The sequence below is a fragment of the Poeciliopsis prolifica genome, unplaced genomic scaffold (genome assembly GCF_027474105.1).
Source record: "Poeciliopsis prolifica strain line A6 unplaced genomic scaffold, Auburn_PproV2 SCAFFOLD190, whole genome shotgun sequence".
In the NCBI taxonomy this organism is placed as follows: domain Eukaryota; kingdom Metazoa; phylum Chordata; class Actinopteri; order Cyprinodontiformes; family Poeciliidae; genus Poeciliopsis; species Poeciliopsis prolifica.
This window is the reverse complement of record NW_026562565.1, coordinates 102,501-115,988: the sequence shown is the minus strand read 5'-3', so window position 1 is coordinate 115,988 and position 13,488 is coordinate 102,501. Positions and strand designations below refer to the sequence as shown.

Genomic DNA, 13,488 nt, shown 5'->3' with positions numbered 1-13,488 from the left:
GTAGGCTACATTACCTGGATGAACTTTGTTCAACCAATGAAGCTGCCGTGCACTTCCGGTTTTACTAGGCCAAAAAATTTATTTGCTCAAACAGCTAGCATGTTAGCTATAGATTTTCACAAAATCCTTTTTAAAATGCATAATCAGAAGACGTCAACAATGCCAATATAATTGTTGATGTTCAGATCACCTCCAAAACCAAAGCACAGTTGAACAGTCATACAGCTTATACACATTACATATGTCCTCTATTGACAGGATTCAATTATTGGAGAGAGCTATATTGGTGAAAAAAATTACTATGTAAATACATTTATTAAAATGAGACATTTTGTTCTTTTTCTAAAGCTTTATTGAAGTTCAAAACAAAGAAAGGTACATTGTACAACAGCTGAAAATCTGCAGAACTTAACTGACACAATGACATAAGAAATTTATGACAGCATGCTTTGTGGTTATGTCCAACGCAGGCCACAGTCATCTATTGAGGTGTAGTCAGTTGTAATCTGAAAGAAAATATCTCCTAAGGGACAGCCGCAAAACCTAGCACTACCGGGTGACTATTTTGGTTTGTTTTGGTGCGTAATGGGGGGATGGTGACGTAATCGGCCAAAATTATAACTTTTAATATCTCAACAACGAAAGCTGCACAAACGAAAATTTTAACGGCACAAACCTGCACTAACCAAGCACTAAAAACGTAGCCCACTTTGGTTTGTTTTGGAGCTGTATGGGGGGGGGGTGGTGACGTCATCGGCCAAAATTATAACTTTTAATATCTCAACAACGAAAGCTGCACAAACGACAATTTTAACGGCACAAACCTGCACTAACCGAGCACTAACGAACCAGCCCACTTTGGTTTGTTTTGGAGCGATATGGGGGGATGGTGAACTCTGATGACCTAAAAAAATAACTTTTAATATCTCAACAATGAAAGCTGCACAAACGACAATTTTAACGGCACAAACCTGCACTAACCGAGCACTAAAAAAGTAGCCCACTTTGGTTTGTTTTGGTGCGTAATGGGGGGATGGTTACGTAATCGGCCAAAATTATAAATTTTAATATCTCAACAACGAAAGCTGCACAAACGAAAAGTTTAACGGCACAAACCTGCACTAACCGAGCACTAAAAAAGTAGCCCACTTTGGTTTGTTTTGGAGCTATATGGGGGGATGGTTACGTAATCGGCCAAAATTATAAATTTTAATATCTCAACAATGAAAGCTGCACAAACGACAATTTTAACGGCACAAACCTGCACTAACCGAGCACTAACGAACCAGCCCACTTTGGTTTGTTTTGGAGCTATATGGGGGGATGGTGAACTCTGATGACCTAAAAAAACAATTTTTAATATCTCGGAAACCAAAGCTGCACAAACGAAAATTTTAACGGCACAAAACCTGCACTAACGGAGCACTAACCAATCAGACTATCTGCTGGATTTTATGACGTAGGTGGGGTGTCAGCTTCACGTAGGTGCCTCTTTGGCCTCTCTGGCTGTAATGCGCGCTCCCGACGCAGTGGGAACAGATTTTCACAGGGGAACCGAATTTCGCACAAGACCGGTTCTGCTGCGGTTCTGTTGGGTCTCAGTCTGTTTGGACCGTCTGAACAAACTGTAAGTTTGTTTTGTTTCCTGCTTGTTTCTCTGATGTACGCGCTTTACGGAAACGTCCCCTCCATTACTCGACACGTTTCGAAGCCTCGGCACTCACGTAACATCAGCAGTGATAAAACAGGAAACCCCCCCACCTTCACTTCCGGAGGTATGAGACTAACGGTTCTCTGTCTCACCACTTCCTGTTTGCTGTAGCGAGGTGCAGCAGGGAGGTGTTCTTGGCCCTCGTGGATTCTCCGTGTTCTCTTTTCTCTCAGATTGTTTCGCGCTGCTGCAGGTAAGTCAGGTTAAAGGTCACTGCTGAGATATATGGTTGTTTCAATATACTACATCATCATCCAATATGAACAACATCCAAATGATGTTGTTCATATTGGATGATGATGCAGAGGAAGATGCCTCATCATCTTCCTCTGCATCATCTCTCTACCATACGTTGTTTATTAGTGTTTGTTAGCATTTTGACCGTCATTGTGAGTTTTTATAAACAGTTTTATTATAATTTCCTTGTTGTATTTTGGCTAGTCCAACTCAGTTTGAATTTTATTTTTATTTTCACATTTAGGGCTGGAGTTCAGGAAGAGGAAGTTGATTTGTTTTTGCTCTGTATTGTGTTGTTGTGGCCACCAGGTGGCGTTTTTCTCATCTTGTTTTAGTTTATGATTTTTGTGAGGAGAATTTTTTTTTTGTTGTTGACTTTGGTTGAATTTGTAAAAGAAATGTTGGTAGAAATGTTGATCTGCGCTGCTGTGGTTCAGGGAGTTCAGGGAGTTCAGGGAGTTTAGGGAGTTTAGGGAGTTTAGGGAGTTTAGGGAGTTTAGGGAGTTCAGGGAGTTCAGGGAGTTTAGGGAGTTTAGGGAGTTTAGGGAGTTCAGGGAGTTTAGGGAGTTCAGGGAGTTCAGGGTTTAGGGAGTTGATTTGTTTTTATTTTCCAGAATAAAAAGTTGAACCAACCCTTCCGGTGTGGTTCCGATCCGTTATTCTGTGGTTCTGTTGGGTCTCGGTCTGTTCAGGTCTTTGGACCTGAACAGACAGTCATGAACAAAATTTGTAAATTTGATTTGTTTCCTACTTAAACTTTGAATTCAGGAAGTTTGATGCTTTTTTTGATGTTTGGAGAAAATGTTCATTTCTCAAAGTTTAATCTTTTTGAGATTAAACTCAAGGATTAATCTACAGGATTATTAGATTATTGATGAACTGGAATCATGATCAGCTGATGATTCTTTATTTTCTTCTTGAACAAACTGCATCATGTTTTCATTTCCTGGAATCAAACTCTGGTTTCTGACGTTAAAGCCAGAGACATCAGCTTCCTGCTGCTTCCTGTCAGTACTTTCAAAAATAAAATAAATGTTATAATGTGGTTTATTTTAGATGATCAAATAGTCTATATGTGATAAACTATTTAACAATCAGATCAGTGAATGTAAATGTAGCTCCGTGTCTCCCTCTAGTGGCCTGACAGTAGAAGTGCAGCAGCTGATGCAGCTTCCTCTGCCTCTCTGCTGTCTGACTGCATTCAACTGACATGAAGCAGAGAGAAGAGCCAATCAGAGCAGCAGCTGATCTTTTTCCAGCTCTAATGATGTAAAGACGGTCAGAGCTGATGAATGATGTGTTTCCTCTGCAGGTGAGGGTAGAAAGAGCTGCAGTGGATTCAGCAGCATGGATCAGTGTGAGGACAGAGAGGAGGGAGACCCTTCCTCTAAAACCTCTCTGTGTGGGGAAGATGAGAGCCAGAGCAAAGGTCAGAGGTGAGTCACCATCTCTCAGTGTCCTTTTCACACAGCGTTCAAACTGCATCAGGCCCAAACGGTGATGAAGCTGCTGCTCCTCTTTGCTGCTTCATCCAGCCTGAACAGAGCAGCTCAGCCTGGTATCAGTGTTTCTTCCAGCCAGCAGGTCCATGTTGCAGAAGCAGCAGAGTGACAGCAGCCTGTGGTTAGAGCTGTGGGTTCCAGCAGGACCCACAGGACAAAATCACCAACTTCAGCCCGGTTCCGGTCCAGATGGGTCCAGGATGGAAATGTTGGCTGGTGTCTAAACAGAACCTGACAGAATGGGTTTTAATCATCATGTTTCTGTCAGGATCCTTCAGAGACTCGAACCAGAACAAGAACCAGGACCAGAACCAGGACCAGAGTCCAGCTGTGTGTCCTTTAAGAGCAACTGGTCAAAGGATATCTTCATTGACTTTAAATCTGCTGATCTTCCACCATCAGAGAGGTGAGATGTTTCTACCTGCTGTAACCCTGGAGGCGGAGTCAGTCTGAAGTGTTTTTATTCCAACATGTTTTGTCTACTGGGAGATTCTGGTGTTACTGGTTTTTACTTCGTCGTCTTTTCAACTTTTGGCATTGTGTTCAAGCACTGATCTGTTTCATGTTTAAATGATGTTCACTGTGAAGCTCTTGGTGATTTGATCAATAAAAACTGCTGTATCAATATTTCCTGATTGTTCCAGGTCCAGATTGGACCGGGACCAGCAGAACTCAGAGGCTCCCAGTGGTCCGTCTGCCCAGCAGCATCAAACTCAGCTGGACTTCATATTTATGGTCTGTACATGTCACATTTCAGCAGCAAAGCATTTCAAAGAGCTTTGCATCATAAACACAAAAACTCAGAGTTATGCAACATAGAATCAACAATCAAATCATGAAGTCAAGAGTTATCGTTAAATTCATCATTGATTATGTTTCAAATGAAACTAACCAGCTGGATTTTAGTCTGGATTCTAAGGATCTCAGGGTTTCGGCTGTTTTACAGTTTTCTGGAAGTTTGTTCCAGATTTGTGGTGCTGAAGCTGAACGCTGCTTCTCCTCATTTGGTTCTGGTTCTGATGCAGAGCAGAACCAGAACCTGAGGGGTCTGATTTATAAACTAACATCATATTTAAAGTCTCCACCAGCAGCAGCAGCAGCTTCTGGATCAGCTGCAGCAGGAATCGATGCCACTGAAGATAAACGATGAGTTTCTCTAGATCTCACTGAGACATCAGACCTCTAGATGTTCTTCAGGTGATAGAAGGCCGACTTTATGACTGTCTTTATGTGGCTCTGAAGGTTCAGGTCAGAGGTCAGAGGTCATCACTACTCCCAGGTTTTTCAGACTGTAGCATTGCAGCCCGACGTCACAACATTTAGCGAGACAATATTGTAACATAACCACTATGTTTGTTTTTCTCAGTGACTATATTAAATGTTAAAAATTCCAAGCTGTCTAGTGGAACAGTTGGGGAGTTCATTATTAAAAGAAAAAATGTTGAAGTTCCACTGTTAAAAACCTGATGTTGGGTAAATCATGTTTGGGGCCAGGTGTGTGGGAATTAGTGATAAAAAGGGGGCGTGTGCGCCAGTAGACGCGGCGCAATCAGTAAGAAAGACGTTCATGTGTCGATCTGTGCAGCGGGAGTTCTGGCCTTATTTACTGTTTAAACCAAAGAAAAGTAACAAAAAAGATAAAACATCGATTAAGGTTCGTCCCAGCGCCGCAGATCGCGCCCGAAAGCCTGGACCGGAGCCTGGACCGGAGTTTGCACCTAGGAAACGCTGCCCGGTGCAGAAGGAGTGCCTGGAGGAAGCCACCGGGGGAAAGGGGACGCTCCCAGTGAGATCTGGACTTTATTATCTTTTGGGGGGGTTTGGGTGGTACCACTCTTCTTTTTTCTCATCTTTTTGGGTTTTTTTTGACGTTTTGGATTTTTTTCTTTCGGGATTGAAGACGGGGATTAATACGGAGCGACGCTTCCAGGACGTTGATTGATTTGGAGTTATGGGACTCTTTTATGGACAAAAATGTAAAAAAGGAACAGGACTATTGGGACTTTCTATTTTTTAAGTGTGGTTGAGGGATCAGCCCGAACAGGGCGAATCAGACCCTTGATTATTTTGGTGGGTTTTGGAGTAATGATTTAGGTTTATTAACTATTCAAATTTTGGGTTTCTGAATAAATTATTTCTGGTGCAAACCTATTAATTTCATACTGAGTGATTGAACATTTGTTTTTTATCAAATTAACCCGGTAACACTAATACCCTATTTACCTGGAGCAAGATCCCCCTTGTGTGTTTTTTTGTGAGTTCTGCTTTAATCAAGCCGAATATTACAATATCAAACATTGACAAGTTTTAATTATTGTTATCAAACCTTATCAAACAGCGTTTAGAAGCCAAAATACCTCAGAAATATACAGAGCCACCATGAGAATCAACTCATTTAAAGTTAAAGCTGTTGAACTGGATCGGTCCACGTTGCTACCAAGCTAATTTTCTATTAACAGCTTTATAATCTTTTACATTACATTACCAAACCCTTAGTTTGCTTATGGTTTGGGTCGGCCCTGCATCGGGACAGGTGATGTCCTGTTCTGCATTGCCGGGGGCCAGACACATTCTGGAGGAAGACGTGTAAAGATAATATCTGGTCCCCGGCCTCAGACCTCAGAAACACAGAGTGATGGATCCTCTGAAATAAAGTGAGGTCTGCTACTGAACGCTAAGGAGAAACATGCCGAGGCGAACCTGTTGATTCAGTCCATCTGTAACTCTGAGGAACTCTAGTCCAGAAGACGTTTCTTCATAAGTATCTTGTGAATCCTGTGAATGAGTTGGAGGATCAGAGAGGGAGGAAGGGAACCAGTCGTTCCATCGCCAGTCGATGTTATATCAGCTTGTTTTGTAATATTTTGATCCTGATCTGCAGACATCTTGAGCCTGTTCTTCTGAAGTGATGATCACATTGTTGTCCTTGTTGATAAAATGAAAAAGGTTTTCAGTGAGTAGCTTTATCCCATGTTTATTAAGATTGCCTCTTCCAAAAAGGTGAAAGCTCTGCCAGTAGATAATTCACTGAGTTGGCAGAGCATCTACAAAACCTGTGACTTTATAAATACCTAACAGACAAAGTTATCAGTAGAGATGAGAAAGCAGGATAAACTATTAGGTGTTCAATCCCTTAAGAGCTAAAATCTCCACGGGTTCTGGTCACAGTCGTCTCCTTCCTGCGTTTTATAGTCTAGTGATCTGTCTGTCTGTCTGTCCAACATGGATCTGATGTTTGGCTCCATGATTTCAGTCTGATGTGTCCTTCATATATTATTCTGTTCCAGCTGCTGGAGAACAACATTGTCACATTTCTGAAGAAAGAGCTGAAGAAGATCCAGAAGGTTCTGAGTCCAGATGACCCAGAATGTGCAGAGAGTCAGAGAGATGATGAGGAGGAGTTGGAAGGTGAGGATGAAGAGCAGAGGAGCAGCAGAGAGGCAGTGATGAAGATCATATTGAACTTCCTGAGGAGGATGAAGCAGGAGGAGCTGGCTGACCGTCTGCAGACCAGTAAGAGGATTTCTACAAAGATTTATCCTGATGGATAAATCACACATTAACTGAAGTTTATGAATCACAATCAATCTGCAGAAGGTGATTTTCTTTCCTTCCTGATTTTACTTTTTGTGTTCATTTAGAACAGTTTCCTGCAGTTGGTCAACATGAACTTAAATCTGGTCTGAAGAAGAAGTTCCAGTGTGTGTTTGAGGGAATCAGTAAAGCAGGAAGTCCAACCCTTCTGAACCAGATCTACACAGAGCTCTACATCACAGAGGGAGGGACTGGAGAGGTCAATGATGAACATGAGGTCAGACAGATTGAAACAGCATCCAGGAAACAACACAGACCAGAAACAACAATCAGACAAGAAGACATCTTTAAAGTCCCACCTGGAAGAGATCAACCAATCAGAACAGTGATGACAAAGGGAGTGGCTGGCATTGGGAAAACAGTCTTAACACAGAAGTTCACTCTGGACTGGGCTGAAGACAAAGCCCACCAGAACATCCAGTTCATATTTCCATTCACATTCAGAGAGCTGAATCTGCTGAAAGAGAAAAAGTTCAGCTTGGTGGAACTGATTCATCACTTCTTTAATGAAACCAAAGAAATCTGCAGCTTTGAACACTTCCAGGTTCTGTTCATCTTTGATGGCTTGGATGAGAGTCGACTTCCACTGGACTTCCACAACAAGGAGATCCTGACTGATGCTACAGAGTCCAGCTCAGTGGATGTTCTGCTGACAAACCTCATCAGGGGGAAACTGCTTCCCTCTGCTCTCCTCTGGATAACCACACGACCTGCAGCAGCCAATCAGATCCCTGCTCAGTGTGTTGGCATGGTGACAGAGGTCAGAGGGTTCAATGACCCCCAGAAGGAGGAGTACTTCAGGAAGAGATTCAGAGAGAAGAAAGAGGCCAGCAGGATCATCTCCCACATGAAGACATCAGGAAGCCTCCACATCATGTGCCACATCCCAGTCTTCTGCTGGATCACTGCTACAGTTCTGGAGGATGTGATGGAGGCCAGAGAGGGAGGAGAGCTGCCCAGAACCCTGACTGAGATGTACATCCACTTCCTGGTGGTTCAGACCAAAGTGAAGACAGTCAAGTATGATGGAGGAGCTGAAACTGATCCTCACTGGAGTCCAGAGAGCAGGAAGATGATTGAGTCTCTGGGAAAACTGGCTTTTGATCAGCTGCAGAAAGGAAACCTGATCTTCTATGAATCAGACCTGACAGAGTGTGGCATCGATATCAGAGCAGCCTCAGTGTACTCAGGAGTGTTCACACAGATCTTTAGAGAGGAGAGAGGTCTGTACCAGGACAAGGTGTTCTGCTTCATCCATCTGAGTGTTCAGGAGTTTCTGGCTGCTCTTCATGTTCACCTGACCTTCATTAAGTCTGGGGTCAACCTGATGGAACAAAAAAAAGCATCTAAATTCCTAGAAGAGCTGGATTCCTCAGAAGAAGAGCTGAATTCCTCAGAAGAAGAGCTGGATTCCTCAGAAGAAGAGCTGGGGATTCCAACTGAGATACATAGTCCCTTCAGCAGGTCCTGGGTAAGAGCCAACCGGTGGGACGTGCCTGGAACATCGTCTAACGTGTTTTCTTCATTTGAAAAAGAAGAGTCTTTTGAACCAAAATCTCTCCATCAGACAGCTGTTGATCAGGCCTTACAGAGTCCAAATGGACACCTGGATTTGTTCCTCCGTTTCCTCCTGGGACTCTCACTGCAGACCAATCAGAGACTTCTTCAAGGTCTGATGACACAGACAGGAAGTAGCTCTCAGACTAATCATGAAACAGTTCAGTATATCAAGAAAAAGATCAGTGAAAATGTTTCTTCAGAGAAAAGCATCAATCTGTTCCACTGTCTGAATGAACTGAATGATCGTTCTCTAGTGGAGGAGATCCAACAGTCTCTGAGTTCAGGAAGTCTCTCCACAGACAAACTGTCTCCTGCTCAGTGGTCAGCTCTGGGGTTCATCTTGGTGTCATCAGGAGAAGATCTGGATGAGTTTGATCTGAAGAAATACTCTGCTTCAGAGGAACCACTTCTGGGGCTGATGCCAGTGGTTAAAGCCTCCAACAAAGCTCTGTAAGGACACATTATTACTGAATTTATTGTTGAACAAGAGAAATCTAATTAGCATGAGCTAAATATTGAGTCATGTTGTTTAAGGTTTTCTTTTATAACGTATCAGTTCACATGAAAAGTAAACGTAAATATGTTTGCAATAAGACAGTCCCATGTTGACTGGAAGGAGAGAAACAATTTTTGATGAATTGTTCAACATCAACTTTTCCTGTCTCCTCAGACTGAGTGGCTGTCGTATCACAGGGAGAAGCTGTGCAGCTCTGTCCTCAGTTCTCCGCTCCCAGTCCTCCAGTCTCACAGAACTGGACCTGAGTAACAATGACCTGCAGGATTCAGGACTGGAGCGTCTCTCTGCTGGACTGAAGAGTCCAAACTGCAACCTGGAAACTCTGAGGTAAAACGTTCTCAATGCTGGAGGAACCAGTTTTCTGATCAACTTAGACCAATCTGGTTCTGATTGGCTGACCAAATGACTCAGTACAATGTGCATGTTGAAGAAATCACAGAGGCATGATGGGACTTTTATCACTTTAAAAGTAAACAATAAAATCTTGAAATGAATCCTAAAACCAACAGGAAGCCAGAACTGGAGATAGATTTTTTTGTTTCTATTACCTGTTAAAAGTCCAGGTGCTGCATTTTGGCAACACAGAGATGATTGATTTAATGCAGCATACAAGGCATTACAGTAATCCTACCAAGAGGTAATAACAGCACTAATCACTTTTCAACACATTTATTGTGAGATATAACTTCACCTTGGTCATTAGTGTTGGAAGAAACTGGATTTCACAGCAGCTTTTATCTGTTTGGCTAATTTGTTGCATGATAGATGATTGTTAGGGTTAAACACCTGTTGAACATACTTTAACAAAGACAGAAAAGACATAAGAGTCAGTATTCTTGCTACTCGCGAGGAGAACAGACAGAGATGTGCTCCAGTTACAATCTCCTACCGCTCTGAAACACATTTGACTGCTCCTCTCATTTTATTATTTTCAGGATCCCTAATCACAAGGACACTGTAGTTTTAATGAGAGGGGAAAACAATTCATCATACAGCTACAGTGCCAGTTCTTATTTCCTAACTAAGTGTTAGGGATCTGTGTTTCTTTTATCTTTGAAGCAACGAGTCTGTCACCTCGGATGACCAGGGCAACATCCAGCCTGATAGGAAGAATGGGTCGTTTACATACAACCCAAAGTCTGAGGAACTGACTTTATGACCCCAGAGACAACAAACAACTGTAACCTCAGGAGATGCAAAGACAGTACTTTGAGAATGTGTATTGTGATTGCCTCTTCTTCAATGCAACACAATTATCTTGTATGTGATAATCTCGTTCCGGACACATCAAACAGAATAGGTAGTAAATCTCCACAGTGACAGTTTTACAGCATTCCAGCAACTCAACAATATAGAAACATTCTTAATCCTATAATGAGATTAACTAAAAGGAAAGCATAAAATAAAGATACATTATAAAGATCAATGAGAATAACAAATATTTGATTAATTATATCACAATTTCTCCAACAATGATGAAGTGATTCACAGCAGTTTTTTCTCTGTCTCCTCAGACTGAGTGGCTGTAACCTCTCAGAGACAAGCTGTGCAGCTCTGTCCTCAGTTCTCCGCTCCCAGTCCTCCAGACTCACAGAACTGGACCTGAGTAACAACAACCTGCAGGATTCAGGACTGAAGCGTCTCTCTGCTGGACTGAAGAGTCCAAACTGCAAACTGGAAACTCTGAGGTAAAACGTTCTCAGTGCTGGAGGAACCAGTTTTCTGTCCATCAGCTGCTATCAGACATGATGTTGATGTCATTTCAATAACAGTTTAGTCAACTTCTTTTGTCTGAAGCTTATTTAGAACCAACTATCTATTTTGTATCTTTATTTCATTTATATGATAAATGTTTTTAAGTTGCTCATAAAAATGTCAGGCATTTACCAAAGTAACTTATAGTTCTATAAAGTAAAACAAACAAAAGCAAAATCACATAAAAATGTTTTAAAAACAAGGTTAAACAGAATAGAAACATACACTGTCATAATAGAAGAATATCAAACTCTGCTTGAATCAAATGCTAAAGAATAATGATGCTATAGGTGCAGGAACTGCATGTTTCCCCACTGACAACGTTTCCACTAAATCTCTATGACTGCAGCATTTAATAGCAAACAGTCATCAAATCAGCCAGACAGCAGCGGATGGTAGACCCAGAAACATTGTCCTCCAGGAAACGGATGTTTACTGTTGACTTCAGGACAAATTGTGACAAACCCACTGAATGATTGACAGGAGCCATCATAACTATTGAACAAGTGGCTCCTGATATTCAAAGTGTGTAACAGAGGAAACAAACACCCCATGACCTCCACCTCAATAATCAACCTGCTGCTGCTGGTGACGGATGTTGGGCAAAGATTTTAATGTCCCAATCATTGTAAATGAAAATGTAAATTAGTCCAAAGTTTAGGGGAACAAATTGCAAAAAACGTGATCACCTCTGAGTTTCATTTGGGATCCAGGATCATCTTAGACAATCTGGTTCTGATTGGCTGACCAAATGACTCAGTACAATGTGTATGTTGAAGAAATCACAGAGGCATGATGGGACTTTTATCACTTTAAAAGTAAACAATAAAATCTTGAAATGAATCCTAAAACCAACAGGAAGCCAGAACTGGAGATAGATTTTTATGTTTCTATTACCTGTTAAAAGTCCAGGTGCTGCATTTTGCCAACACAGAGATGATTGATTTAATGCAGCATACAAGGCATTACAGTAATCCTACCAAGAGGTAATAACAGCACTAATCACTTTTCAACACATTTATTGTGAGATATAACTTCACCTTGGTCATTAGTGTTGGAAGAAACTGGATTTCACAGCAGCTTTTATCTGTTTGGCTAATTTGTTGCATGATAGATGATTGTTAGGGTTAAACACCTGTTGAACATACTTTAACAAAGACAGAAAAGACATAAGAGTCAGTATTCTTGCTACTCGCGAGGAGAACAGACAGAGATGTGCTCCAGTTACAATCTCCTACCGCTCTGAAACACATTTGACTGCTCCTCTCATTTTATTATTTTCAGGATCCCTAATCACAAGGACACTGTAGTTTTAATGAGAGGGGAAAACAATTCATCATACAGCTACAGTGCCAGTTCTTATTTCCTAACTAAGTGTTAGGGATCTGTGTTTCTTTTATCTTTGAAGCAACGAGTCTGTCACCTCGGATGACCAGGGCAACATCCAGCCTGATAGGAAGAATGGGTCGTTTACATACAACCCAAAGTCTGAGGAACTGAACTTTATGACCCCAGAGACAACAAACAACTGTAACCTCAGGAGATGCAAAGACAGTACTTTGAGAATGTGTATTGTGATTGCCTCTTCTTCAATGCAACACAATTATCTTGTATGTGATAATCTCGTTCCGGACACATCAAACAGAATAGGTAGTAAATCTCCACAGTGACAGTTTTACAGCATTCCAGCAACTCAACAATATAGAAACATTCTTAATCCTATAATGAGATTAACTAAAAGGAAAGCATAAAATAAAGATACATTATAAAGATCAATGAGAATAACAAATATTTGATTAATTATATCACAATTTCTCCAACAATGATGAAGTGATTCACAGCAGTTTTTTCTCTCTGTCTCCTCAGACTGAGTGGCTGTAACCTCTCAGAGACAAGCTGTGCAGCTCTGTCCTCAGTTCTCCGCTCCCAGTCCTCCAGACTCACAGAACTGGACCTGAGTAACAACAACCTGCAGGATTCAGGACTGAAGCGTCTCTCTGCTGGACTGAAGAGTCCAAACTGCAAACTGGAAACTCTGAGGTAAAACGTTCTCAGTGCTGGAGGAACCAGTTTTCTGTCCATCAGCTGCTATCAGACATGATGTTGATGTCATTTCAATAACAGTTTAGTCAACTTCTTTTGTCTGAAGCTTATTTAGAACCAACTATCTATTTTGTATCTTTATTTCATTTATATGATAAATGTTTTTAAGTTGCTCATAAAAATGTCAGGCATTTACCAAAGTAACTTATAGTTCTATAAAGTAAAACAAACAAAAGCAAAATCACATAAAAATGTTTTAAAAACAAGGTTAAACAGAATAGAAACATACACTGTCATAATAGAAGAATATCAAACTCTGCTTGAATCAAATGCTAAAGAATAATGATGCTATAGGTGCAGGAACTGCATGTTTCCCCACTGACAACGTTTCCACTAAATCTCTATGACTGCAGCATTTAATAGCAAACAGTCATCAAATCAGCCAGACAGCAGCGGATGGTAGACCCAGAAACATTGTCCTCCAGGAAACGGATGTTTACTGTTGACTTCAGGACAAATTGTGACAAACCCACTGAATGATTGACAGGAGCCATCATAACTATTGAACA

The 13,488-nt window shown here is 41.3% G+C and overlaps 1 protein-coding gene across 3 annotated transcripts in view; it reads left to right on the top strand.

Moving 5' to 3' along the window:
• Nucleotides 1-1,765: 1,765 nt before the first annotated feature.
• The window catches only part of LOC129356747 (NACHT, LRR and PYD domains-containing protein 3-like), a 34,175-nt gene continuing 22,452 nt past the window's right edge, over nt 1,766-13,488 (top strand). Inside the window, exons 1-9 of one of the 3 annotated variants that reach the window (XM_055026302.1) lie at nt 1,766-1,904; nt 3,261-3,384; nt 3,719-3,856; nt 4,095-4,185; nt 6,738-6,963; nt 7,092-9,054; nt 9,275-9,448; nt 10,636-10,809; nt 12,743-12,916. In XM_055026302.1, coding sequence (XP_054882277.1) covers nt 3,296-3,384; nt 3,719-3,856; nt 4,095-4,185; nt 6,738-6,963; nt 7,092-9,054; nt 9,275-9,448; nt 10,636-10,809; nt 12,743-12,916 — 3,029 coding nt within the window. In that variant the 5' untranslated portion in view covers nt 1,766-1,904; nt 3,261-3,295. Of the gene's footprint in view, nt 1,905-3,260; nt 3,385-3,718; nt 3,857-4,094; nt 4,186-4,212; nt 5,237-6,737; nt 6,964-7,091; nt 9,055-9,274; nt 9,449-10,635; nt 10,810-12,742; nt 12,917-13,488 lie in introns of those variants that run through there. The other 2 variants (XM_055026300.1, XM_055026301.1) reach the window with 2 other exon arrangements.